Source organism: Alligator sinensis, unplaced genomic scaffold, assembly GCF_000455745.1.
Source record: "Alligator sinensis unplaced genomic scaffold, ASM45574v1 scaffold872_1, whole genome shotgun sequence".
Taxonomy (NCBI): Eukaryota; Metazoa; Chordata; order Crocodylia; family Alligatoridae; genus Alligator; species Alligator sinensis.
In genome coordinates, this window is record NW_005843140.1 from 122,705 (window position 1) to 149,928 (window position 27,224).

The following is a 27,224-nucleotide window of genomic DNA, read 5'->3' on the forward strand; positions in this document are numbered from 1 at the left end:
TAAAGATATCAGCTTTGTTGTCTAGTGTAGCCACAGGATTACCGTTTGCATCTTGCAGGGGCCCTACATTGCCTGGTGCCCTCTTCTTGCTCCCAATGTACTTGAAAAAGGACTTTTTGTTGTCCTTAATCCTAGACGCTAGCCTGAGTTCCATCTCTGCCTTAGCCTTCCTAATAGCCCTCCTACACTCACGAGCTGAGGAGTACTCCTCCTTGGTGATAGCTCCTCCCTTCCACTGGTTGTACACCCCCCTTTTAGTCCCCAGGCATTGCTGAATGCCCTTGCTGAGCCAAGGGGGTTTCTGAGCACTCTTACCCCCCTTGCTTCTCTCAGGGACTGTTATCCTTTGGGCCTGGAGGATCGCCTCCTAAAGGTACGACCATCCCTCGTGGGCTCCCATCTCCTCTACCTTCTGGGCCCTCAGTGCCTCCCCCACTAGTCTCCTAAGCTCATTGAAGTTGGCCCTTCTGAAGTCAAGGGCTTTAGCCTTGGTGTGAGCCCTAGATGCCCAGCGTTGGATAATGAAATCCAGCAGGTGAAGATCACTATTGCCCAGGGTGGTCAAGGACCTGCAGTCCCCTCACCAGGGCATCCCCCATGGCCAGGACCAGGTCCAGCCGACGGCCTCGGCCTTCCAAAGCTCCATGAGGTTTTGCAGTTCAACCATGGACCAGCCAAAGTCCCCCCTTCAGGATTGCCTTCGGCAATAGAGTTGCCAGGATGGTGGTCTGCAGAGTTGTCACCTAGAATGGAACCCTGAGACAGGACAGAAGCATCACAGATCCTTGGTTATAGAAACCAAAACACCTGGTTGTCCGTCCCTCCCACCCTCTCTTGCCTCCAAAAACACAAAGACATGGCTATGTGTACCTACCACCCCCACCTTTCCTCCTTTCCCCAGACAGAGGGAAGGCATCTCCCAAGATTTTCTACATCAGCTTTATTTAAAAACACAAGTAACTTCCATCGTGTCAAACAGGTCAACTAATGGTGAAGATGTATGATCCAGACTACATTGAATACAATGCATTAAATAGAATACAAACAAAAGTGTCAACTGAAAGAATAAAAGTATTTACAGGAACGAGCACGCGTGCGGGCCCTGCCTTGGCAGACAGGGCTTCTCTCACCCAGAGGAGGAAGCGAAGAAAAGTGACGATGGAACAGAAGTCTGCTTTTTGCTTAAAACACAAGGGGACATGAAGAAGCACTGGGGAAAGTCTTTCACACCACAGTCTCTCATGTAATATCTCTGAAAGTCACTTCCGTCTTGTGCACAAGCACCAGAGCTGACAGAAATCTCACTGAAGTCCTTCAGCAGGGTGGAGGGTCATCGCTTTCCAGCTTCCTTTGGGTGAAGCTTCCTGCATGGTGATCCTCCTAGAACTAAAATGGTTCCTTCAGAGTGGCCTTATTTTCATTTAAAATGCATTTTTGGTTCAAACCTTCCCTCTAAGGAGCTAAGACATCACAGTGGATTATCAAAGAGTGCGTGTGTTTTCTTCCAAAAACAAAATATTTACAGTACAATTAAAACACCTTTTTTTTTTTTTTTTTTTTTTTCCTGCCAGCAGCAAAAACCTGAACACATCCACAGCTCCACAAATCCAGGTAGGAAGGGACTAGAGTATGTTGAAAGGTATAGTAAAAAAAAAATCTGACGTTGAAAGTGAACATAGGTGGTAGGGTACACAATACACCCTAATCACAACCATTCACTTCTAGGGGCAGCGCAAGAGTCCATGTAGGACCTTCAGGCAATGGACAGTCAAGTGCAAAAGGTTAGTATTTCTACCACCTTCCCACCACCATGATCCTACATGGGGTATTTTCAAAATAATTAGTTCAGGCCTCTAGGGGTGGAGGGAGGGGGACAGAAGGGAGACATCTAAAGGTGGGGGCACAGTTTAGTAACTGCAGCAATACTGTGTTCCAAGATTTGCCCAAACTTGGCACATGCTTGGTGTTGGTTCAATGCCAACAGAGTATTCGCAAATCAGATTAGCACATAGCCAGCTGGGATTCAAATAAAGCTGAAAGTTACCATTCTCCCCCATCAGTCCTAGCCACTGAGGACTTTCCAAATTAGGAAAGATCAGCAGAATAGTGTATTGATTCTTGGAACCATGAGGCACTTAGACCAAATTTTTTGTTTATTTATTTACTGCAGACCACGAGAGAGGGTCCCCCACTGCTCACCCCAGGACCTTCTTCCCGTCAGCAAAAAGCACCACAAATGCCAAGCTTTGCTACAGTACAATCAGAAGGGAGAGGGGCAGTCTTGCTGTACTGTGCAGCTCTGCTTTTCACACAGATACTGTATTGTCCCTGATAAGTGAAGTAAGGCTGGATAGACTAACCCCACACCCCTTGGCAGCATGTTTGGTCCAAAGTACTGTAGTAATTATTGTTCCTCCCCAAAATTCTTATTAATTTGCCCTAAAACATTAAAACGGAAATGGTAAGCACAGAACTAAAACTCAAGAGTTGACAACTCCAGGCTTTGACTATCAAGTGTCCAAGACAACAGAAAGCAAAGGAAAGCTCCGAAAAAACACACCCAACGTTGAGTTTTTGCACACTTGGCTGAGAAATAAGAAGCCGTTTATGTTTAAACCTCACAGCATCACTGAGTCACTGGAACAATTTGACACCACCAGGGTTTGTAGATGGGGCCCTGGAACTTTTTGACTTGAAACAGTCAACAGCTTCATCCTCACAGTATTGAAGGTGGCTTCGTATAGTAGCAATACAGTGGGTGCACAGGATCTTGACTCTGACCAGCAGGGGAATTCAGAACAGTTGAGTGAAGATACTGCCAATCAAAAAAGAGACTTCTACCGGCTTAAGTGTGCTTTAAGACTTGTTGCAAAGCCTCAGCTAGAAAAGGGTCATCTTGGGTATCTGACAAAATAAAGGGGTTTTTTTTTGTTTTTTTTTTAAATAGGAATCTGGTTCAGCTGTCAATCATTTCAGACAGTTCCAGCAGGAGGTCATCCTCATCCTTCCCTGGATCCAGATCAATTTCTGCTTCCAGTTTGCCTCCTGAGATTTCCCAAATGAGTTTCTCAAAATCATCTTCAACGGATAAAGATGTTCTCCCTGCTGCTGCAGAGCTGAGCCTGCGGGTCTTCACCGCTGCCTGCGATGACGTCGGGCTTGACATCTCTGACTGTGCTGCAGAGGTTGCTTGACTGCCAGTACATAATTCAGAGCTTGGGGAGAGGAAAAATGCATTAATATATCAAATATACACCCCACCAACTGCGCACACACCCAACACCTTCAAGAATGCATTGTTAACACCATCCCCATGTCTTTGAGGATTCCTATTAAGTGCATAAGATCACAATATCAGTCCGGGGACTTCAGCCTGGCTAAGAGAATGAAACAAATCCTCTTCCTAGATCTGCAAGCATCCCACTTCCAATTACAGTTTGCATTCACTTACTCAGCTGACTATAAAAGCACCAATGGTTAAAATTCTGCTTGTTAAAGCAGATACCAGCTACATACTTGTTCGACCCTGCACACGCCCGATTGAATATAGTACTCCTGAGAACAGAAAGCTGACAGTAGTTTATTAAAATCAGCCCTAACAGAAACGAATGGCAAAAGTTTGTTGCACTCAGGTCTCCTTTACTTTCTTCATCTACCACTTGTCTCCTCTTTCTCGGCTTTTTGCCGAAATCGGCATTTGGTCACAGAGAATACAGTCCCCGCACCGTGGTGGAGGGGAAACTTCCCCAGCCTACGTTTGAGAAGCCAGCAGAAAAATATTTCCCTTAGCTTCACCCTTCCCTACCTCTACCCTCAACTCTTTCAGGGCCTCAAAGGAATGAGAAAATAATCCCCTTGGAAGCTACTCCAACTCACAGGTGTTAGCAAAATTGCCTTGAAAACAATCAAAAAGAGACTTTTGGCACTTAATAGATATTTCCTAACAGCAACAGACTCAAATTCTCATCCTCCCAGACAGAAAAGAAACACTGAAGTTTCCAAGCAATAATTACCTTACTTGCAAAAATAGGAGCAAGTTATAGTCATTACCTGTCTTTGGATTTTTCCTTCTCGGGTATAGTGACCAGATTATCTTCTGTTGGGGCTGAAGCAGCAGCCTGGAAAGAAGCAAGATGCAAGTTAAGGCGCACACATTTTCATTTCTAGTATACTCTTTGTTTCAACAAGTAGGCATTTAAGCAAGGATATTCAAAATAAAAAAGTGGTCACCCAACTAATCTAAGGCAGAGGAAAGTGCAGCAAAAGCATTTCAGAGCATGGGGAAGAGACTCAAAGGGAAATAGAGCTGCCCACAAAATGCCTCAGTGGTTTCTCTGTTATCTTGGGGGCAAATTTAAATGCTTGCATTTGGTTTTGCTGGAAGCTGTCCAGCAACTATGGCCAGTTTCCTTACCACAGCTGCTTTTTTAGCTTCAGGCTCCTTCAAGTCATTGCTGGAAGTGCTCAGTGGTTTCACAGCTGCGACAGCAGAGGGGTGACTCTCAACCGCCTTCCGTTTCAGGCCCTGCTTTGCAGGGGAGACTGTTTTCACAGATGATGGCTTCACATTCACCTTAGGTTTGGCTGGATCATAAAAAACAGAAAGAGAAAGTGATAACTTACCAGGATTGAAGAAGTCTCCTTGCTCCTTTAGCACAGCACTCCCTAGCCTTCCCCCTCACCCCCGCAAACTTTTGTTGGGGGCGGGGGGGACACATACAAATGCATTTAGTCAGTGTAGGCCTCACCAGAGTATTGATTTAAAGCAATCATTGATAGACGCATATACAGCTCACGCAAAGGCTCTGCTAAAAGCATTAACCAAGCCAGGCCTTAGTGGAGATGGGAATAGGCATTACCACATCATTCCTTATGTAGGGTTTAGATTAGAAGATGCTGGGACAATTAGGCTCTGCAGACCTCACACAATGGTGATTGATAAAACCAGTACCAAACACCAAAATAAAGATGGTATGTACAAGGATTAAGATGACTTGGTAAATGTGTTTTATCATTTGGACACAAGGCATCCTGACAATGCGCACACACCATCCAAACTGAGGGAGCAATACTTAGCAGCCTACTTACTCTTCTATAGTGTCTCATATTTAGAAATGTCTTCACACACAGGCTTAGCCACCTTCAGGGTGGAACAAAAACTGTACAAGAGCACTAGATAACCTGGGATGAATCCATGAAAGAAAGACTGAAGAGTGTGCAGAAGCCCTAAGCAATGAAAACACATTTCTAGGAAGTTATACTTTGCATCCAGAAGTCACAAATGGGAGGTCATTTTCTAGTTGATTTATTTTACATTTCAGGAGTTTTAGAACTGTGGGGAAAGGCCTGGTTAGCACCACTGGTAATATGCAGGCGCACAGAGTAGGAGCATATAAGTTTCCCTTTCTACTTGTGCCAGTGGCCGAGACAATTATTGCAAGTGTAGATTGATGTGCATTACCTGAGATTTCCTTTGGCTTCTGCCTGGTTTGGCCTAAGATGAGGCTGCTGTTTGTGTCAAATGAATTAACACGTGCGCGCGCGCGCGCACACACACACACACACACACACACACACTGGGCAGAACTTGGGGTGGTGTCTTATATCTGATTGTGAGGACACTTCAGAAAGGGCCTTATTCATTGTCCCTGACAGTACTGTCCAAACCAATGACTTTTTTGCTAAACAGATCAAGCAAGCCAGCCTCTCGGTCAAGACCCAGTTTGGGAGGGCCTGTAAAAGCAATGCTCACCTTTAGCTTTTCGATCCAGAGGCTGAGCCACAGGTTTTGCAGGTGGTGCAGCATCACCTGTTCCCGGACCTTCTGTTGCTACTTCTTGGGATCTCACGGACGTCTTTGCAAACCGACGAGTCATCACTGGCGTCACTGTAGTCTCAGGACTTCCAGCCGCTGGGCTTTTCTCATTGATCACTTCTTCCTGAGGAGATGGCACAGCAGCTCCTTCCAGAGGCTTCTCCTGCTCCTGTTTCAGTTGCCGTTTCTCCTTCATGATCTCTTCAAAACTCTTCACCTGAACTTTGGAATTCTTTGCACTACTGTCTGAAGGCTAAAGAAACACCAGAGGAACAAAATGAGGCAGAAACCCAGAGATTTCATAGGGGAAACCTGCTCAGCAATTCTTCTGCAAAGAACTCTGTTCAGTATAATACATTAGTATCTCACAGGTCCTCAAGCTGTATTCTGTTCTCATATAAAGAGGCCTATAGATACCTCCACCTTTTCAATGACAGGGAAACCCACTGAGATTATAAATCCCCCATGGATATTCCGTTGAACAGAGCAGAGCATGCTGCAATCTATTCCAATCCTGTTAGGATTTTAAAAGACCACTTAGGCTGCCCATGAAGGCCTCCCTTGACATTGGACTGATTGACTCCAGTCAAAATCCTAGCTTCTATTCAAATCTTTAGCTAAACCCATGAAAATCCACTGAAAACTGAAAGAATAAAGTGGCAGAGAACACTGCACTGCTCCATGTTAACCTAAGAGGTATAAATCTAGTGCCATAAGGGCCTCTTCTTTAATGTTAGGTATAAAGAGACAAAAACCGTAAAGAAGTTTGAACTTGTTAAGGTTTCCTGAGATGCTATCAAAAGTGACAGGATCCTGCACCAGGCTACAACATTTATGAAATAGGAAAAGGTATACAAACATCCCCACTGGGCTTGTCATACATGCCTAGTACCTCCAAAACGTCAGGTTACCCAAAGCACCTTTTGACACACGATGTGTCCTACAATCTCCAAGGACTCACCTGGGCAGCCTCAACAGCTGGGCCAGTTCTGGAAGAAGGCTTGCTCAATTCTACCACCTTCTTTTCTTCCCGTCCAGGTACTTTAAAACAAAAAATCCCAACCCCGCATTGTTAGCAATAAGAACACAAATGACTGTGACAACACATAACCTGAGCAGCCTCTACCCACCTGGTTTCTAGTTTTCTGGGTCAGCTTCAACAATTAAGATGACTAAGAGAACTTGACCACATCTTAAGCTCTGAAACCTTTTATTCCACTCTACATTCCACAAACAAAACACAGCTTGGTCTCCTGTGGACACCAGAAACATTTACTGTCTGCTGGACAAGCACGAGGAATGAGCCATGCAGACCCATTTTTAATTTTTTATTTAATGGAAGAATGTTTTTGCACATTACATGGGATGGACAGCACATGAATGAGTGCTGTGGTACAGCCCAGCTTATTAGGTGTGCAGTGAATGCAGCAGGGGATGCAGAGGGATAAAGGATGATCTTGTAGCTGAAGTTGAATGAGACCCTGGAAAATCATATGCCCTGTCTGCCCAAATCACTTCAAACAAATACCTTCACAGCTGGCCATTAATCACACACCCCCTTATTTTGGGAGTGTTTTTCAATGAGACATTCAGGGACTGATTTACAGAAGTGCCTATTTTTCCCATCTGCAACCAACAGCCATAAAAACTGTGTTTTAAATGCATGAAAAACAACAAAAATACTGGGTATTCTTGAATCAATAAGGCTCCTGGTGTCAAGGTGGACACCCAAAATTAGTAAGTCATTTTGGGTTTAACCTCTCTGTGCTTCCCTGCCTGTAAAATGTAAATAATACTCCATCTTGCCTAAAGGTTATCAAGATATAAACATTCATGTTGGCCGGGTGCTCCAATATTAGGGTGACAGCACTGTAGAAATGCGTGAAGAAATGATTGTTGCGTGTAGTAGTTTAGTGGAGTCATGGGCCACACACACTGAATGCAAAGGACAATATATAGCATCAACTGGCTGTCTATTCACCAAGTGAGGCAAGAGTTTTGCAGAAAATATGGTACATGGGTCTTGAAATGAGATGCTACCATACCTGCACATACTAGGGCTAAGTGAGTACATGGACAACCTTCCCAACTTTCGATTCTGCAACCTTCACGCTCTTCTAATGTAGCAAGCATGTTAGAAGTAAGCTGGATGATTTTGAATCACTTGAATATACCGAAAATGAAAGGAAGCTGCTGCACCCCAGTGAAAACCAAAGCATTTTGATTACCTGTCAACTTTGTGACGCGCAACACTCTCTTTCCTAACGCAGCAGGCTCAGGTTGGACTGGTGTACTTAGGACACTCTCTCCGCTCTGCTGTATCCTCAGGGCTTTCTCCTGCTTGATCTCTTCCAGTGTTTTGATGCGCACTTCCCCAATTGGCTTGGCTTTGCTTGTTACCTCCTCCTGCTGCCCTTTGCTGGGCACAGCAGGAGTTAAGAAGCCCTGTTTCTTGGGCTCACTCTCAGCCCTGGGTTTGGTAGGGCTGCCTTCGGTTTTTGGTTTCTCCTCCTCAGATGGCTTGTTTTTCTTCTCAGCCAGGACCTCAGAGAAGGTTTTGATTCTAACTGCTGGGGAGGGTCTCACCACTGGGCTGGGATCTTTTGCTCTACAGAGGCCTTCAGTCTTGGGTTTCATCTGAAGTTCTCCCCGTCTCTGGTTGGCTTTCTCAAGACGGATTTCCTCCAGCGTTTTCACATGGATCTCTCCTGTTGGTTTAGCAGCTCTCTCTATCATCAAGAGAGGATAAACCCAAATAAAGAGACAATAATGACTTGTGCGTGCAAAATTAACTAACACTTCAAGTCTCCGCAAAATTTCTCAATGTGCTGAAGAGAAAAGAAACCATGATACAACATACATGTGAGTGCCACCAGCAAATTTGGTTTAGCATGCCTATCAAACAGGGTAGTGCACTTGAACCATTTTCCTTTACACCACCTCATTACTGCAATAAGGGCTATACAGAGGTAGTAGTCACATACACAGTTAAATATCTGTGCCTTTCTATTCATTACATCCCCAAAGCCTGTCCCTTCACTTGTGTTTCTTGCTCAACTGCTGGCATCCAGGTTCTACTCCATTTGTGCCCAAGCAAGTTTCTCATGCACATGATTATGAAGCACAACTGGGGTAGAAGCTGGCTGCCAAGAGAGATAATCTTATATTTGCAGATACAGGAGGCCCAATGCTTAAGGGAAAGGGAACGGGGTGTGCCAAGAGATGTCAGGGCTGTAATCCCAATTCACCTGTTGAACTTCTCATTTGTACAACTGACAGAGAGATCCACTTAGAAGGGGAGGAGAAAGAGGGAGTGCAAACTTTAAAAAACATTACCTGTCTCTGTACTGGTCTGCTCAGCTGGCAATCCCAGCCTCTCCTTAAGAGATTTAGGGACTTGAACTGAAAGAAAACAAAAAGCCATCAAATGGGGCTACATAAAAGTCCCTGACTTTGCATTTACATGGCTCTAGAAGCAGATTGGTTCTCACATCTGGGGAACTCAAAATTGTCCTGAGGCTTCATTGAACAAAGTATGGGCATGGACAGGCATACTGTTTATAGGACTTTCTACAAAGCACTTTTAGAACACTATAAAAAATTAAGTGTACGGATGACAACAGTGTTACAGTGCAACAAAACTGCCCCAAACTATACCCAAGTTGATACTGGGTACAACAGGGACAAACTCTGAAGTGCTTCACAGTGATGCTTCAGTTGGGAAGTAGGTATACACCTGCAACTTATCTTGAGTGCTACAAATTAAAAGCATTTAAAAAAACACGGTATTTGAAGTGTTTTGTATGTATTATGCATGTCTGTCCATATCCCAAAAAGGAACTACAAAACTGAAGTGTGATTCAACCCCAAAGATTTGCTGAGCAGAAGTACCTCTCTTAGGTGCTTTGTCAGGGTTCTCCAGACAGTTAATTTTTTTTCCCAGCCTTTCAGCAAGGCTACGCTTCAGTGAAGGCCCACTGTCATCAGCTTATGGAATAAAGGAAAGAAAAACAGGTAACAATGAACTGAACATTTTAAGAGCACTTTAAATTTTGAAAGGCTAGCTGGCACTTTAAGTCCCAAGTATAATTTTTTTCTGTATTTGTTTTCCAACTGCTAATAACATTTGCTATTTCTACTTCTAAGCTATAGTTCCTGCATAAATCTGCATTTATATGGTACAGCACTTCTCAGAGCCTGAAGAGTGTTTTGAAAATCAAGCAGCAGAAGGTAAGCATAAGAGAAGTGGATATGTGGGGGGAAAGAATCTGTTTTGACTCTGCAGTTTCAGCATAAGAGAATTTTTACGTTGGCACTTCTCAAACCGATGCGTTTCATAAGCTATTTTACGATACACCCTGAAAAGCAGACACTTTTAGGGGGTTGGCAACCAAAAAACATACTGCACGAATATGGGTGGAAATGTATGTTCAATGCACTGAAACTCAGATAAACATATAAAAAAGCCTGATCTCACAATTACTAAATTCAAGGAATCAAGCCACCAAGTTAATTAGGAAAGAGTAAGCAAGGCGGTAGACTGTGTACTCTGCTCCAAACAGAGCGTACACACAGCACTGCTCAAATCCTTTTTTTAATCTAGAAAAGCTTAACTCAAGAGCGCTTTCCTCATATCTGACTCTTTCTAGAACTTCCCTCAGAGCTTCCCCTGTCTCAGCCCCTTGTTACCAATTTTCCAGATAAGTTAACCCATTCCCTTCTGGGTTGGAGCTAAACCACTTGTCAACATGAGACAGTAGGAATTACTTTCCAACCTCATACAGGGCTGTACAAACTTACAGACGGAAATTTGGGTAACAGAACATGTTAAAACAAAATCTCAATACTTGTAAAAAACCAAAAAAAGATATGTAATGAATAAAGTAGAGTATGCTACAGTCTCAGAGTACCACAGTCACAAGATACAGCTGAACCATATTAGTGAAACTGTGAAGCCTTAGAGCAGTGATGGTTGAAGGCTGAGGCAGTTTGTGACAGAAGGCCATTAGCAGAACTGTGTGACAGAAGCCTGTACAATGCCCAATTCTAGCTAGTGGTATTTCTCCAAGTTCTCACCAAAACAGGGTTTCCGTTTTCCCAGTCTCTCTGGAAGGCTCAATCGAATCACTGGCTCCTCCCCTGGAACAGTGGAAGACGTTCCTTTAAATTTAGAAAATGCTATAACTACATACATATAACCACTAGATCATCTTGCCAGTACACGTCATAAGCACCCACTCGAAATCATGATAATTTTCCCCCTCAGTCAGAAATCTAAAATGCTAGAATGCTGCATTTCAAAACATACTTTATTTTGATATGTGCAATTTATAAAATTACTAGTAAGTGTACTATAACATACTTATCAAATAAACTAGTCATCTGAGACCTCACTTTTGCTTTCTGCCATTATGATTGTTAAGTGGGGAGAAGGCTTCAAATTCGCAGGCATGTTGCATGCTGTGCAGATTAGGAAGTGATATAGACACCAGTACGCAACTCCAGTACAAAGGATGGATTAACAACATTTCATTTTACTCTTGCAAGAAAATCCCCTTCATTAAGCCCATTACCACATCCCACCTTTAATCCTCTAGGCATTTTCTTTACTATGTTGACTACCCTATAGCAGTGCTTCTCTGTTTCTGTTTCTATACAGGTTTTGCACAGCTTGGAACATATTCATTTCTCTCTCTGTCACCTTTCCCCTCCCCTCCCCACATTTCATGCTGGTCTTTTCTATAGCACTTTCCTCTCATCAACTCCCTATCCCTGCAGTTCTCCCCTGTCTACACCTTTTCATTTCTTTCTGCAAATGTATTTAACTTACTGTGCAAATACAGGTCCTGATGCTACAGATACCTGAACATAAACACAGTCCCACGGACTCCTATAGGACCCACAAGTGAGTCACCCTAAATGCATACTCAGTTGTTTGCAGGATCATGCATCTGAACACATTTTGGCAACATCTGGAGCAGACTAATAAGCCCTGACTACAAGACCTGGCACTGGGCAAAGGCCAGACAATCTGCTCTAGTGCTGTAGTCTTGGGAACCCTTGTTACCTTGCTTTGTAGATAAGGTCACGGTCCTGACCACCGTGCGTACGTTTTCTTTTTCAGGACCTGGAATGGGCTGAGGTTGAGGTGGATGATTGGAGACTCCAGAGGGGCCATCTGTCCAGAGTAAACCAAGTATTAACGTTAAGAGGAAATGTTAAGCAACTCCACTATCACGAGTCAAAAAGAAACCGGATTTACCTTGTCCCTGCAAAATACATACCAACCAGGGGATATAAATAAAACATGGTATTTTTCTGGCATTTCCACTTGAAATTCACAACAAGCACTACACGGTTCAGTGAAATATAAGTTGTTCCTTATAGAAACACAAGCAGCGTTCCTTCTAAGTTGTGTGGCAAGAAACACAAGCAACGTTCCTTCTAAGCCGTGTGGCATGTATGGCTGTGCAGGTGCTCTCATGCCACGCTGCCAGGAGTGCCTGCGCACACTGCACAGCTTAGAGGGAACATTGTATACAAGGAGCTGAACATGCAAAGGAGGGTGTGTGGAAACACCTGCAATGGGAAGGGCTCAGGCACAGGGCACAAAAAAAAAAAGCGCAAACACAAAGGATTGCACAAAATAGCCTTCTTAGTCAATGCTCGGTCAGCTCCCAGGACACCACCAGAGGAAAACAAACAAATGCACAGCAAAGTGTTAAAAGCACATGAAAGCATAGACTTAAACTCTTCTTATTTTGACCTATATAACAGTTCAAATCAGAGAGCAAGAAGAGTTTGTACCATTTGGACTCTATTTTTAATACTCAGAGACTATTTTAAGCCCCTTTTCAAATAACAATCCTTTTCTGAAAGCAAATACAGATTATCCCAGGCAAAAACTGCAAGCCGGCTTTGTTGCCATGCTAGAAATAATTCAGTCTTTGCTGAGGCAGGAATGACATTTAATTAGAGATGTAGCAGGGGGAAAGAAGTGAATTGCAACTCACCACTTGGTTTCTTTGATTTTTCTTTCATTTTCTTCAGCTTGATTTCTTCAAGTGTTTTTATTCCAAAATTCAAATTGGCATCTGAAAATGCAGATTGTAAATGAAGTTAACATTTAAAAGCAGCTGGGGCATGTCTATGAACACAAGTCTTTCAATGAATGATTTTGGGACCTCAGTGACTGTCAGTGCAAGAGACACAAAGACAAATATTAAGCTGAGAGCCAGAGAGTTTGCCAGGGTTGCCTGCTCCCTCTCTTTCTTGGGTACAAGCTGGATTTCAAGGAGGTACATTTAATTTCTCACTGTGCTCTTAGCTTTGCATACTATTAGATTCCCTTTTTAATGCATGGAGGAAAATCCAGAAAATTAACTCTACCTAGGTCACCCAGCCACTTTTCTGAACCAGTGAATGCACAAAAAGGCGATGAGGAGGTAAAGTCATGGGAATAATTAACTTAACTGTACATTTCCAATTCCAACTCTCACCCTAGTACAGTCCCATGATACACTGCTTCATGAGCTACTTATAGCACACTCCTCCAGCTGCCAGAAGAGATCACTCGCATGGTTATAAAAATGCCTCCCTTCCGTTAAAAAAATAAAAATAAATAAAATAATGTTCGTTGGTGATATCTCGCCAACAAAGCAGAACTCTAGCACTACATAAAAACAATTAAGCTGAGAGGGAAAGACATGGGGTATGATTTTCTACTCTTTTTCCCCCTAGTGTAAACCAGAAGTAATTCCTAAGTTGTCAAAGGAGTTACTCTAGAAGTTTTTATGTTTTTGAAGTTCTCAAAGTTTTTATGTTTTTGAAGTTCTCAAAGTTTTTATGCCGCAGCCTGGCAAACCGTGGCCTAGAAGTGGCTGCAGCCCAGCCCAGTAGTAACAGCCAACTGCAGCTGACTTTCCGACCGGCAGACAGGTAAGGCTACCCCCACCCTCCGGGCCGGGAGGTGGGCCAAACTCTGCGCTGCCGCAGGCCCTGCAAAAGGAGCCAGGGCCTCTCCGCATGGCTCTGGGGGGCCGGGGTTTGCCAGTCCCGCAGCCTCTCCGCCCGGCTCTGGGGGGCCGTGGGCTGGCCCGGTCCACAGCCACTTCCGGTCCAGCAGTCGGCTGTGCTGCGGACCGGCAGCTGACCCGCCACGGCCTGGCACTGGGCGGCAGTCCAAGGATTGTGAACTCCTGTTCCAGAGTATCTTAGGTCTTCTGGTCTGATGGCTTAGGGCCAAGTCACATGCTCCTGCGGCAGTTCACATCCACTGAAGTCCTGATAACTTTCACTTGAGCACTGATTACCGATACATACAGCTTAAGGCACAGTCATTTTCTTTTTCAATATCTTTGGGACTGCACGAGGTTGACAAAAGTGCTTGAAATAAGAATGTGAAAAGCAAAAGCTGATCAACCTTTTGGTGCAGCACCTCAGGTGTGACCTTACTAAGCAGATAAAGCAACAGCTACAATGAAAGCTTGTGTCAGGCTGCAAAAATGTCAGTCAGTCATTATGTTCATATAACATCTAGCTCAATGGTGCTCACCCTGATTGTGACCTTCAGAAACTCCTGCAACATAAGGTATTGTAATACCTTGTTTTGTATTACCACTGGATTTCCAAGTGGAAACGATCCGTAATCCATCATGGGTTTCTGTAGCTGGTTGCTGGATGGGTGTTTTAGCTTCGTCTCCTTCTTCAGAAAGCTGATCTAAGGTGGGGGTGGGGGGGGATAGAAAAAGTAGATTACACAGTGAACATATGGAACTGAATAAGGCTGTAATAGCTCATTAGTGCAGGGACTGTGTAGAGAGCCCAGCACAATAGGGTATTGGTCCCTAGCTGGGATTCCTAAGTGATACTGCAAAACAAATAGAATATCAAATCTTGTGCCTTCAAACACCAGATCATGCAGCACCTTCCATGTAGAGGATACCAAAGCAGGCATAACTTCCATTATAATGAAACAGAGGTAGTGAGCGGGTAGGACCAGTATTTCCAAGAATGGCCATGCTTTTTTGGGTGCTTAATTTGAAAAGTCAAAGGTCTTTTGAGAAAGGCTGATCATCTAACAATTCATCTGACAGCAAAAAGTGGCTATTAAAAAAATGCCTTCTTAAATGTATTACTCAACTTACACCCTGGCACTTAAAAGACAAAAGATGATGTAGGTCACCTGACTTAGTCACTAGACACCCTATCTTCTGGGCTGCCTGTGGGATAGAAAGCTGTCGAGGAGGGAATTTCCTCCATGTTTCCACATTTGTCAATTCACTAGGTGTAAGAAGAGAATTACTAATCTTATTTCTGGTATTACACCTAGAGGCTACAACTTGTGGGGAGTTGAAGAACCACCAGTTGTCTAACCAGGCAGACTGCTGCGTGTCTCATAATCAGCTGTCGAACACCCTAGTGAATTAGGTGTTGATCTACACATCTGCTTTGGAGAGTTAAGACAGGCTCACCATCATCATCTTCATCATCATCTGCAGCATTGATTACAACCGGGGGATGTGTGGGACTGGGGACATTTTCGGAGTTTTCCCCTCTCATCCCCCCCCGCAGCTGTGGGGAGGGGTTAGACTGGACTTTCATCACCCCCCGCAGCTGTGGGGAGGGGTTAGACTGGACAGACAGTTTATTCTGCTGCAGCGAGATCTGGTTTGCCTTCACCTCCTCTTCTGCAGACTCCGTTGTGCTTGGCAGCACAGCTAGAAGAAAAGTAGAGGTACCTGTAAGTTGCCTTTTTAAAAGCTAAGACTTCATTTAATACTAAGGCATGCACAGAACTTGAAGACGCATTGAATTCTCATCGGCTGTTACAGGAGAGATTTAAATTTAGCATAGATTTGCTAAATGAATGAGGAGTGTGGATTTATAGTCCTTCCTGACTGTGGTTTTCTAGTCCTGCCTGCTGCTGACACTCTGAACACTAGCTTCACACAAAGCTCTTGATTAACCCAGTGAGAAAGATGAAGCAAGAGGCCAGCAGCCTGAAACAATGACAGAAGAACTGTCAAAAGAGAGGAGAGACAGCTAAAGGAGTGGGTAAACTCGCCAGTCACACACAGTTGTGCCTTCTCTCATACCCACAATCACCTATGGTCCCGTGCTGTGAATGAGAATTCCACTTGACGTTCCAATAATACTGAAATTTTAAATCTCAAACACTGACCCATGTGAAGGACAATATAACAAATCAGAACTTAGTGTCTCAGGGCACCTGTACACACCATGGGGTTTAATTCTCATTAAATTAAATAGGTTTATACAATTTAAACTTGTTTATTTTGAAGTGTTGCATCCATGTTTAATTGCACTAGGTTTTCAAACAAATTAAGCTTTGGAGCATCACATCAGTGTTTGCACGCACTAGGTTTTTGAACGAATTATGCCCAGTCCCCGGCTGGTGCCGCAGGAGAGTGGTCCAGCACTGCCCCCCTGGCCTGGGGCACCCCATCCTGTGTCCTGCCACACAGCTGTGGAAGCAGGGAGTCAGCAAACCGCACAAGCAAAAAAAAAAGCGGAAGCTATTTGAAAGCAAAAGCAATTCAAAGCGGTGAACTACAAAAAAGTTGCAGCACCATCTGGTGGGCAAAGAGGCTCATTACACATCTTTGAGTGCATGCAACAAATCCATGGACGCGACACTTTACTTTGCAGCGAGCCAAACTAAACTACGTCCAGGAGTTTTACTTTAATGCACCACAAAGACTTTTAAAGTGTCTGTAAAACCTGCTTGTGCAAACAGTCACACCGCTGCAGCACAAGAAAGGGCAAAAAACAAGGCATGTACAAAGGCCCTGAGAGTCAACATTTGCTTGAACTGCAGCAAGATAATAATTTGGTGTCACATTCTCAGAACTCATTTTTAAACATGCCAAGTTTTAGACCATTACGAGAAAGGATATTTTTGGCCTTTCAGAGCCTTAAGAGCAGCACATATTTTTATATATACTGTTAACAGTGGAGCTACCTCCCCTGCCCCCACCCTCTGCCAATAGCGGAAGTGCTTCAAAATATTTTTGAAAGTAAAAATCTGGAAGTTGGCTCTAAAAGACATCAAGTCTTTGAGTTACTTTAAACCAGGGAAGATTTCTTAGAGGAGAAAAAAAAAAATCCAATTGGCTCACTTTTGCTTGGAGGTAGGAAGAGTCCATCGACAAAGCGTCCTTTGGTGTGATGGAAAGCACAATTCAATTTCTGACAGCCCCCTGGCTGGTTCTCCCAATAACAAGGAATCTCACTGCGTTTCTTCTAAGATAGAGGGGGGGGAAAAAAAAGCAGTCACCTTGGAATAAAGTTCTCTTAAAAAAAGAGCTGCAAAACCATCTACTTGACAGTATTCAAGAAATGGCATAGAACCATCACCGTGCAACACTGTCACAGTACAGTACAAATCAAATACATCACTAAGAAAATTGCTCAATACACTGCCTAGATATATATACAATCTTTGCATCAACAGTGGATTAATAGTTTCTTTGTGGATTAATAATTCCTTTGTAGCCTTCTACCATCCCACAGATTAAATGCCTTCTCCTTCCTTTCTCCATGCTCTTGATTAATATATAGTTTCCGACAAAAGAAGGCATTTCCAGAAAAGTCAGAGATGAGAGACCCATAAAGTTACATCTCATCTATTCAAGGGGCCAGTACAGATTTATTCCCTAGTACTGTGCCCAAAGCAATTTTAAGTAACTAACCAGCGGGGCTGCTGCTATTTCTGTTGAGAAGATTATTCCAACGTTGAGTAGATCTCCCAGCAAGGAGTTTTTTTCTAACAGCCAGTTTTCCTTAATTTCATTTCATTATTCTTAACAGGCAAAGGCAGGGGGAACTGACATGCAAAAGTGAACTCAGTCTATTTACAGCAACAAGGAAAGATTCAACTGCTCCAATTCGGAACAAGTCAGGAGCTGCCAGAGTGACCTGCTTGCTGCTGACACCGGTCGGACTCTCTTGAATTACCGTAATCATTCTTCCACTCCTCAACACTGGTACATCACAGACCCTCTTGCTGAACAAGACCATCACAGCACAATTAACCTCAGGAATACAGGTTAAACTTTAAAAGGTTTCCTGAGCCTCACATGGTGAAAGCACTGCCTGAAGATGTATTTGCAAAGCCCGCACTTACATCAATCTCCATGTGTCGAAACCTGCAGATGTTCCTGAAGCAGCGCCCTTCTTGCCAGAGCGTGCAGACGGTCTCGTTCCCCAACGCAGCTTCACAGTGACGGAAGGGACAGCTGTCCCCCTGCAACCAATGGAGGAAAGGGAAATGAGCTGCTCTCATCTGAACAGACTTGTGTACAAAGGGACAGCTGTTATAGTGGGGCTGAAAGGAATGGCGTTAGTCACTAAAGCAGTCTCAGTGTGGGGGAGGAGTGGGAATCATGGAAAGTCAGGAGCGAAGAAGAAATGGAGCACAGAACAAAAAATGAAGTCTCAGGGAGTAGGCAGAAATAATGAACTCTGAAAACATTTGCAGCTTTCCAGCATTATTTTAAACCATTGGCTTGAAGTCCAACAATTAGAAATAGGTAAGATGCTACAAGCTCTTTTCTTCCATCTATAACATGAGAAATCAAGAACTGTTCTAGAAACCACCCCCCGCGTATTTTAACCCTAACACCACACCCCTATTCCCCACAGTCTCTCCCAGCCATTTTTCTATAGCCTTCTGTTGTGCTTGTAGTTAATAGCCAACCATCTCTTATGCTTTTTTCAAGTGTTAGCATTTATTTTAAGTTGAGAAATATTTGTTACAACAAGATATTTAAGATTTAGACACCATAAGAATTCAACAGCCTGGGTAAGTAAACTCAGACAAAACTACGTTATACCTAAGAAAGTTATCTGGAACAAAGAGTTGAAGATACACTAAGTTAAAATGCTATACTGTTAAACCAGAAAGATGCCTTGTTTAGGACTCAGCAAGAGACGACAAGGCTAGCTGGCTTCTCCTGTTAAACTCTTCTATTTTCTTGCTGCCACAGAAGAGGGCACAAGATATTCCTGCACCCACCAAAGTCCCAGTCACTGCCACTTTCTAGATCTTATTAGCCTACTTATGGAACAATACAATGAACAGATCCCATCTGATATAGGAATTAATCAGCCAGTTTACTGGGCAGCAACAATGAGAAACAGCTAGATCGACAAAGGAAAACCATGGTCTAGACGTGGAGGGACCAACCTCATTGGCAGGCATGCTACAAATTAATGCCCATACTCTCCCTAATTGCCACTCCAATCTGCTTCCCCGGCTCAATTTGTTGCTCTGCTTTCTGCTCCCTGCCCATGCCACTAGTGGCAGACACGTTGCAGACTGGCCCCCCTGGTCTAGGCCATTAAAGGAGCTAGGAACTCCCGAGTTTCAGTCCATCACTATTGAAACCCTCCATAGTTTGGAACCCGTTGGTTCAATTTCAAACCTCCGTTTACTCATGGTTAATGCCCACATTAGAGGGTATTTGTAAGGAGTAGCACGTGATGAACTGAAATGCATTTATTTGTATAATCACTTGAAAAGAAACATGAAAGGCAAAAATTAATCACACTTCTAAAAAAAAAAAGGGTCTTGCATCACTATTGTCTTTTGATGTATTCCTTGCTGCAACAGATGGCCAAATATACAAGAGAAGATGGGGACACAGAAGAAGAAAACAGCTCTGACAAATCAGGACAGATCTGCTTTCAAATCTGGCCACAAGACAGTAAATGGCCAGAAAAAGATTTACTCATCTGTTTTTAAATGCATTTATGAAAACGCACCTTGGTGCAGGTGGAATAGAAATAGAAGTAGCAGTCATCTCCTTGGTTGGACATGCTGGACAGACCCTCAGGGACAAGCCTGGCGATCCTCCGAAGAGTTAGGGGTGATTGTTCCACACAGCCTTCTTCCTCTCGTGTCGAGAGCGGGCTTCACCCTTTCTTGGGCTGAAACAATCTTCTACAGGCTTGATTAGAGAAATCCTCTTTAAAAAGTAACCTTGGAGAAATTGATTGTAGACAATTAAGATAACTAAGGGACTATATTCCTATTCCATTACCATTTAGGTAATGGGACCGTGTTAATTCAAATGCCTTGAAACTGACCAGTTGCAAGGCCCTACCACCCCCAATGAAGAATCCTCTTGAATAGCATGAACCTTCTTTTGTCATGCTTTTATTTTTCTTCTCCTCTCCTCTCCCTAATACAGCAACAGCAGGATTGGGACCTCACCCTTAAGGAATACAGCATGCCTGGGAATCACTGTTAAATCCTTAACTACCGGCATAAAATGCAGCTTTGAGTTACAGAGTATCATGGCTCCTCCTCCCCTCAACCACAGGAGGTGACAAATCAATTTATTTACATACCTGGATAAGTCGGCAAGGTCGTCAATCTTCAAAGACTTCCAGTTAATTTCTCCTGTAGGCCGAACCAACACTCAATCCGTGAATTAATAATAAAGGGGTAGAAAAATTTTCCTCCTCACATTGCCAAGGAAACCTCTCATCCACAATTCAGAAATAGGCTGAACTTTTAAATATCTTACAACTACTGGAGGAAGCAAGTCCATTCGAATACTCTGTCAGACTGGAGACAGCCAGGGTTAGTTAGCTCTTCAAAAAAAACCCAGTTCATTTAAAGCGGAACTTTGAATCACAAGTGGCTGCAAAAATGAAGCTCCATCTTCCACAGCCGGATAATTTATTTTTTTTTTTTTAATTTAAAAATTCATTAAGTTCCAATTTCTGGTCTTCAAAGATTTCTTCACCTATTAAGAAAAAACACAAACCTTCCCCCATCTTTATTAGCTGTATAGCAAAAACAAACTTGTGTGTATAAACATACGTATATGTATATACATATACATATATGCAAACGTGTTTATACACACACACCAATATATGCAAGTGGGGTAATAAAAATCATGCCTTTTTGGCTAGTTGTTGCTTAAAATGCATGAAATGTTTCAATTTGGGGAAATTGGCATAAATTGAGGGGTTAAAAATATTTCTGACAAATATATCTTCAGGCCAATGCTTTATAAACATGGGTGAGTTTGGGTCTGGCACACAAATACGCATACATATGTACATGCATGCAGTATATACATAATTATACACACAAAGCGTGCACAGTATGTGTACTACGATATCCATATTGTAGAGAATAATTTTTAGCCCTGATCAGACATACACAGTTGCAATCAATTCAGTGCAGAAAGATAGCAGATTTAGCATATAGCAAGCTGAAAGAGGCAGGGAAATGCTCACTTTGGAAGTGGCATGGCTGCATGAGACAGAGAATTTGGAATATTTTTCTTTTGATACTTGGAAGCTAATTTCTTTTCTTTTACATCAGAACAAACACTTCAGGTTTGTCACCACATACTGTTCCCCTGGTGCATATATAAGCCACCATTATCCACTGCTGTGAGATTGGCAAAAAAACTAGACAGGATGGCTTTGGTCCCATTCTTAGCAGCCAATGACTCTGACACCATAAGGAGCCTGGGATTGATTCCATTTAGCCACAAGCAGTTTCAATTCACTGGGAATTGAATGTTCCAATTAAAAAAAAACCAAAAACCAAACAAAGAACCCCCCCCACACCAAAAACCAAAACCCTGAATGTCATAAAACCTGCAACCAGACCAGGAAGCGCTCGACTGAAAGTGATTCTGATTTCCATGTCATTAAATATGTTGCACATTTCTACACTAATTCTCTTCTGACTCTCTTGGACAAAACTGAATGAAATATCACTTACAAATTAATAATAAAAGGTTGGAACCTTTTACTCACACAAACACTAGTGAATTTTCCAGGAATTTTTTTTTTGGCAGGGAATTTTCCCAAATCTAAAATAAAAAAAGGAAAAGTTGGGTTCTTATATTAGTTAGCAGTTTCAAATTTCTTGACAAGGGGGATTAGAAAGCAAAATAAGATACAAGCTCCCCCCAGCTCCTTTTATATATATACAATTATTTCACTTGTGATCTTGTTGACTTGATAACTGGATTCTGTCCCCCAGATAATGTCCATCTACCCGCACCTAAAAATACCTGTGCTCCGTCACATGCAATTCTACGGAAGCCTTTAACAAATACATTTTTAAACCATATCCACACTGATTCTATGAAATTTCAAAGTGCAATCACTTCAATTTATTGTGTCACACAATAAACCAATACCTATTTCTTGGCAAGTACAGGACATTTGAGCGTCCCTAAAAAAGAATAAAACAGAAGTATTCAAATAGAAGTAATCAGAAAAATCTGATGAATGACATTTCTCTTCTTCAGGGAAAAATAAATTTACATATTGAGTCCAAATTACTGTATTCATTGCAGTGGGAAAATTTACCCCATATAGTTTGGGTTCATTTGAGCACACAGGCCACTCAGCTAATCGGTATTTTTAAGTCTGCTTTCATCCAATTTGTGTGTTGCCTTCCACATTACTGCATATGCTTAACACTTGGAGCACAGTTCAGAACTTGAATGGGTCTCATTTAAAATATACTAATCTACAGGTTAAGAAAGGACAAAACACTTGGGCCTCTCAGTTCTACAAGTAATTTAATGAACACCCAAACTATTATTCTAAATTAAATTATGTTTTAAATCAGTCAAAATAGCAATTTAATCATAACAGAAAGATGTCACTTGACCTAAATCCTTGAAGGAAGTGTAATATTCATAAGTCTGGTGCATTTAGCATGTTTGTATCGGAAACTGATAAGCATTCCAAAGTCAATACAAAATTTCTAGGATTCTACTGGCGCTCACGTACAGATTGAGCTGTGCTTCCCATGGTCATGCAATTTAGCACAGCATCATACTTACACGAAAGGGGCCATAACTAGAAGTCTATGAAAACAGAACTTAGTCACACACAAACCCCCACACCTGACCCTTGCAAAAGGAAGATAAATACAATGGTGAAAATCTGTCCAGTCTAACAGCCCCGTCTTTTTGATACTGAAAGTCTATGCTATGCCTACATCTAGCTTTCCAGTCTGCCGGCCGCACTAGTCCTATCCTGAGTTTATAGGAGGGAAGCTCAGAGGGAAAACAACATTTTTCAGCCCAGCAAGTATCCAAAGGGAGCATTATTCAACTGCTACTACCAGCACCATATTTTTAAATTAGATTCTGACTTCATTGCTTCCCAAGCATGAAGCCTGACTCCACTTTATGGTCTCTTTATAATTGGCCTACTTATGTGTGTGCTTGGTTATCTTTTTAACGTTCATTTCATAAATACTTACATTATAGCCTCTACGTGTGTTTATTTGACCCATGTTAAATGAGTCTGTATTTAAGACTCAGAAGCCAGGAATTTCTAAAATCTAATCTCATCTTTTACATCAAGTCACATCTGTCACTTTTTGTATCTGCAAAATGGGTACACTGCAGGTTTGCCTACGAATGCATCTGTAAAGCACTCTGAAGACTGAAAGGACCATAAAATGTATAAAAAATAGTTCATCACAGCACACGTTTTGGACTTCATACGGTTCAGAGAGCATGTCTGGCTTAAAACATCTCATCCTCACTGCTCTGAGTGACCTCGTCCTCTGTGTCAAAGCCCAAGGCCAGAGTAGAATAGTCATAATTTATACTTTTTAAGTTGATTTTGAGGAACATCAGCTGTTCAATATTGTCAATGCCTGAACTAGCCCTACGTTCTGAGGCCAGGTGGCGCGTTGAGCTGAAGAGCCATTCCGAATGCAGACTACAGGGTGGGCAGCCAAGATACTGAATGGCTACTTGTGTTAACGCAGGCCACCTTCTCAGCTTCCCCTGCCAGTAAGTCAAGGGGTCATCTTTTACTGAGATCCTTGAGGGCTTCTCATGGAAGTACTCTTCTACTATGGTTGCAGCAGATGGGCACAACAGCCCCTTGCCAGTTAAAGCAATGATCTTTGAAGAAGATGAGCCATTCAAGGGACCTGAACCTGCAGGATCTTTCTTAAAATGACGGGCAAAAGGTTCAGTCCCTGTAAGGGCTGATTGGCCTGATGCTTTTCTATTCTCCATGGGGCAACTCTCCATTGACAGGCACATATGCTCGGACACTGCTTCAATTAGGATTTGCTTATAGCTTGCTAAGTCACTGCCTCGGGGAAGGAATTCTTCTAAACTGTCTTTAAAGAAGGGATCTAACAAAGTGGCCAAGATATAGTGCTCAGACCTGAGCACAGCACACAGACGGGAATCAGTTTCTATCCTCAGAGACAAGTCATCCACCAGGCCAAGAGCAAGGGTAGCCCCTTTGATTTGAAAATCTTTCCGCATGTTCTGCAAAGTAAGGAGCAGGCGGCGGACTAACGGTAGTGCCTGACTAAGCCCCGCAGTGCATGCGCTCATCTCCCGAGTGGCTTCCACAAAGGGCTCCAGGATGTCACACACGTGTGCCATCAGAGACCACTGGAGGGAAGTGAGGATGACCCCACCTGCTCTCCCCCCGAGGCGATGTTGGACCGAATAGTCATGCACTGCTTTCCGCTGCTCTAGAAGTCGCTTCAGCATATAAAAAGTAGAGATCCACCGAGTGGCTACCTCCTGCTTTAAGCTGTGCTGCAGAAGATAGGTCATGTGCTGAAACTTCTGCAAAACCTGACGGGTTTTAGCAGAACGATTAAAGTGAAGGCAAATCTCTCGTGCAGCTGCCAGCATGCTCTCAGTGCTTTTGTGCTCACAGAGAAAGTCCTGAATGATTACATTTAAACAATGCATGAAACATGGCACGTGGGTAAAGCCTCCATCTTTCACTGCATGTACCACATTGGCAGTGCTATCAGAAACTACAAAGCCTGGGGTGAGGGAACTGGGGGAGAGCCACACACCAATCTGGTAATTCAGTTCTTGCAAGATACTGGCTGCTGTATAATCTTTGGCAAAGCCAGTTACACAAAGGGCTGCTTGCTTCCTAAAATTGGGAGTTCTGCTGGTGTTGTCAGAAGATGACACTTCATAAGATACCCAATGGGCCATCACTGTCAGGTAGTCCAAGGCTGGTTCACAGGTCCACATGTCAATGGACAAGTGTACTTTGTGTAATTCTGCTTTCTCCAGAGCCAAGGAAACCTTCTCTCTCACAACACTGTGTAACCGTGGCACAGCCTTTGTAGAGAAGTAAGTTCTTGATGGCAGCTGATAGTCGGGGGCCACAATCTGCATGAACCTCTGAAAAGCGGGTGTGGAAAAAAAGGAGTAAGGCTGCATATCCTCAATAATCAATTCCGTGATAGCCCTGTTGATCTGCTGTGCAACTGGATTTTCACGGTATCTGATCTTCCTCACAGTAGTAGGTATTTGAGAGTCTTGGTTAGTCCCAAAGTTGGGACTTAAGGCTTTTCTTTTACTAAGCACTGACTTGGGAGAAAAAGCTGGGGCAGGGACACCCAAACCTCGAGGTGTTAAACTGTAACCGGCCGACAGTTTCTCTCTCGAAGAGAAATAGCGTGATAAGTCATTCCTACGGGCCAAAAACACGTCCACCTCAGCTGGACTGGGAGGAAAATCCTCTGCTGCTTCCTCCCCGACACCATTACAAAGAGCACCATTAGATTTGTTGGCCATGGCCCAGTGCACAGGATGCATGGCCTGCAAGTGTCGCTGGAGTGTGGAGGTGCCAAGGTGAGTCCCCGGTCTGCCGCGACTGACACTCTTTTTACAGACGGTACAGACAGCCCGCCAAGTGTACTGAGGGTCAATGTAGAAGAAGTTCCACACGGCAGATGTCTTAGTCCTGGTTCCTGGCACTAGGACACGTTTGACAGTATTGCTTTCAATTAGAAAAGGCTCTCGATCTTCCCCAGAAATGACTATTGCTGGTGCTGCACTGGTTGCACCCGTGGGAATAATGTCTTTGGCAAATTTTCTGGCCAGCTCTCGCTTTCCTGGGTGGAACTCATTCACCTGCACAGCTCTCTTTCTTCTTTTTTTGTGGAAAAACTGACTCTCTGCCTCTTCCACCCCATCACCATCAAAATTAATGCTTGGAACATAGTCCGAGCTCCCACTGCTGCTCAAACTGCTGCCTCTGCTATCAGGGGAGACGGGCGAGACAGGCATGTTAAAGGCATATTCATCCTCCCCTACACTGCTTCCCCCAGCAGCATTTATTTTGGTAGCCACCGTCCAGTGCACAGAGTGCTTGGCTTGGAGATGTCGCTGAAGTGTCGACGTGCCGAGGTGGGTGCCCGGCTTGCCACGGCTGACGCTCTTTTTGCAGATGCTGCAGATGGCGCGCCACGTGTACTGGGGATCGATGTGGAAGAAGTTCCACACAATGGAAGTCTTTGCTCTCGTCCCGGGCAACAGAACGCGCTTCGCAGTATTGCTCTCCATGAAGAAGCTCTCTCCATTTTGCTCAGGGGCAGCAGCAGGTCGCAGATCTTTCACAAACTTTTTAGACAATCCCAGTTTTTTATGGTGTGGCTTTCCCTTAGTTCCCCTGTTCCCCTTCTCTTTAGCATGATGCTCTGCCTTTTCCTCCTCTCCTTCTACCATTGCTTTATCCTCATCCTCAGTGTCAGAATGAGCACTTGGAATAAATTCCACACTCCTGGCACTCCTATAGCTACTGCATCTATTAGCAGGGGAGACTGGCACAGAGAGGGAACATGCACTCATTCTCCGTTTCCAAAATTAAATGGCAGAACCTGGCAGTAATTTTACGAGGGAGGTAACAAGACTTAATCTTCCTCACTTAAGCTACGTTTTCCTGAGTTTCTAAAGAAGTCAGTTTCCTTTTCAAGCAATTCCTTGAAGGGCTTCTAGTTTTAAAGGGGGGAAAGGGACGGCAGAGGACAATTTTTTTTTTTTAATTATTATTATTATTTTTTTTTGCAGGGCAACCTTTTCCTGAAATTTTGGGAAACTCAGCGTCAAACGTACCACCGTCCTCGCAGCCTCACCCGTCTTGCATGCACCCGACCTACTCCATAACGGCAGTTCGGAGACTAACTACCCCCAGGAAACGTCATTTTTATAAGCCAACCGCGCAGCGTTATACTCGCACCGATACGGGGCACGGCTCAATCTCCAGGTGCAAGGCGCGCCCCTGCGTCCCGAAGCATGAGGTCTGGGGATGGTCTCCGGAGGCCTCATGCTGGCGGGGAGGGAACGCGGGGAAACTACTGGTGCGCGGTCATCCTGAATTTAAGCACGGGCCATGGCCCGACCGAGTCCCGGGACCAAGTCAACCAGACCAGGAAGGATTCGGGCGCCCTGACGAAACCCCCTGCAGCCAAAATTGTGGCTGGGATGATGTAGCTGGCAGCAGGGGTTGGACGAAATGCGACCCCCCGGGGTCCCTGCCACCTGAATTTCCTCTGATTTCACGAGGGGAGGTTTCCAGTCGGGAAATCAGGCCGCCCCCAGCCCGGCCC

At 43.7% G+C, this 27,224-nt stretch overlaps 2 protein-coding genes across 11 annotated transcripts in view; both read right to left on the bottom strand.

Moving 5' to 3' along the window:
* Nucleotides 1-923: 923 nt before the first annotated feature.
* ZC3H11A (zinc finger CCCH-type containing 11A) overlaps nucleotides 924-27,224 on the bottom strand; it is a 26,482-nt gene continuing 181 nt past the window's right edge. The window contains exons 2-21 of one of the 10 annotated variants that reach the window (XM_025193975.1): nucleotides 22,015-22,049; nucleotides 21,626-21,681; nucleotides 20,192-20,243; nucleotides 19,604-19,820; nucleotides 17,964-18,083; nucleotides 16,957-17,080; nucleotides 15,411-15,534; nucleotides 15,289-15,368; nucleotides 14,370-14,534; nucleotides 12,829-12,909; nucleotides 11,883-11,993; nucleotides 10,892-10,975; nucleotides 9,707-9,802; nucleotides 9,152-9,217; nucleotides 8,044-8,544; nucleotides 6,777-6,856; nucleotides 5,753-6,068; nucleotides 4,415-4,584; nucleotides 4,051-4,118; nucleotides 924-3,215 (exon numbers count right to left, since the gene is read on the bottom strand). In XM_025193975.1, coding sequence (XP_025049760.1) covers nucleotides 2,957-3,215; nucleotides 4,051-4,118; nucleotides 4,415-4,584; nucleotides 5,753-6,068; nucleotides 6,777-6,856; nucleotides 8,044-8,544; nucleotides 9,152-9,217; nucleotides 9,707-9,802; nucleotides 10,892-10,975; nucleotides 11,883-11,993; nucleotides 12,829-12,909; nucleotides 14,370-14,534; nucleotides 15,289-15,368; nucleotides 15,411-15,534; nucleotides 16,957-17,080; nucleotides 17,964-18,083; nucleotides 19,604-19,657 — 2,499 coding nt within the window. In that variant the 5' untranslated portion in view covers nucleotides 19,658-19,820; nucleotides 20,192-20,243; nucleotides 21,626-21,681; nucleotides 22,015-22,049 and the 3' untranslated portion in view covers nucleotides 924-2,956. The other 9 variants (XM_025193974.1, XM_025193971.1, XM_025193976.1 and 6 more) reach the window with 9 other exon arrangements.
* ZBED6 (zinc finger BED-type containing 6) lies at nucleotides 22,056-27,218 on the bottom strand. The gene has a single exon (XM_025193968.1). The coding sequence runs from the start codon at nucleotides 26,464-26,466 to the stop codon at nucleotides 23,362-23,364; it is 3,105 nt and encodes a 1,034-aa protein (XP_025049753.1). The 5' UTR covers nucleotides 26,467-27,218; the 3' UTR covers nucleotides 22,056-23,361.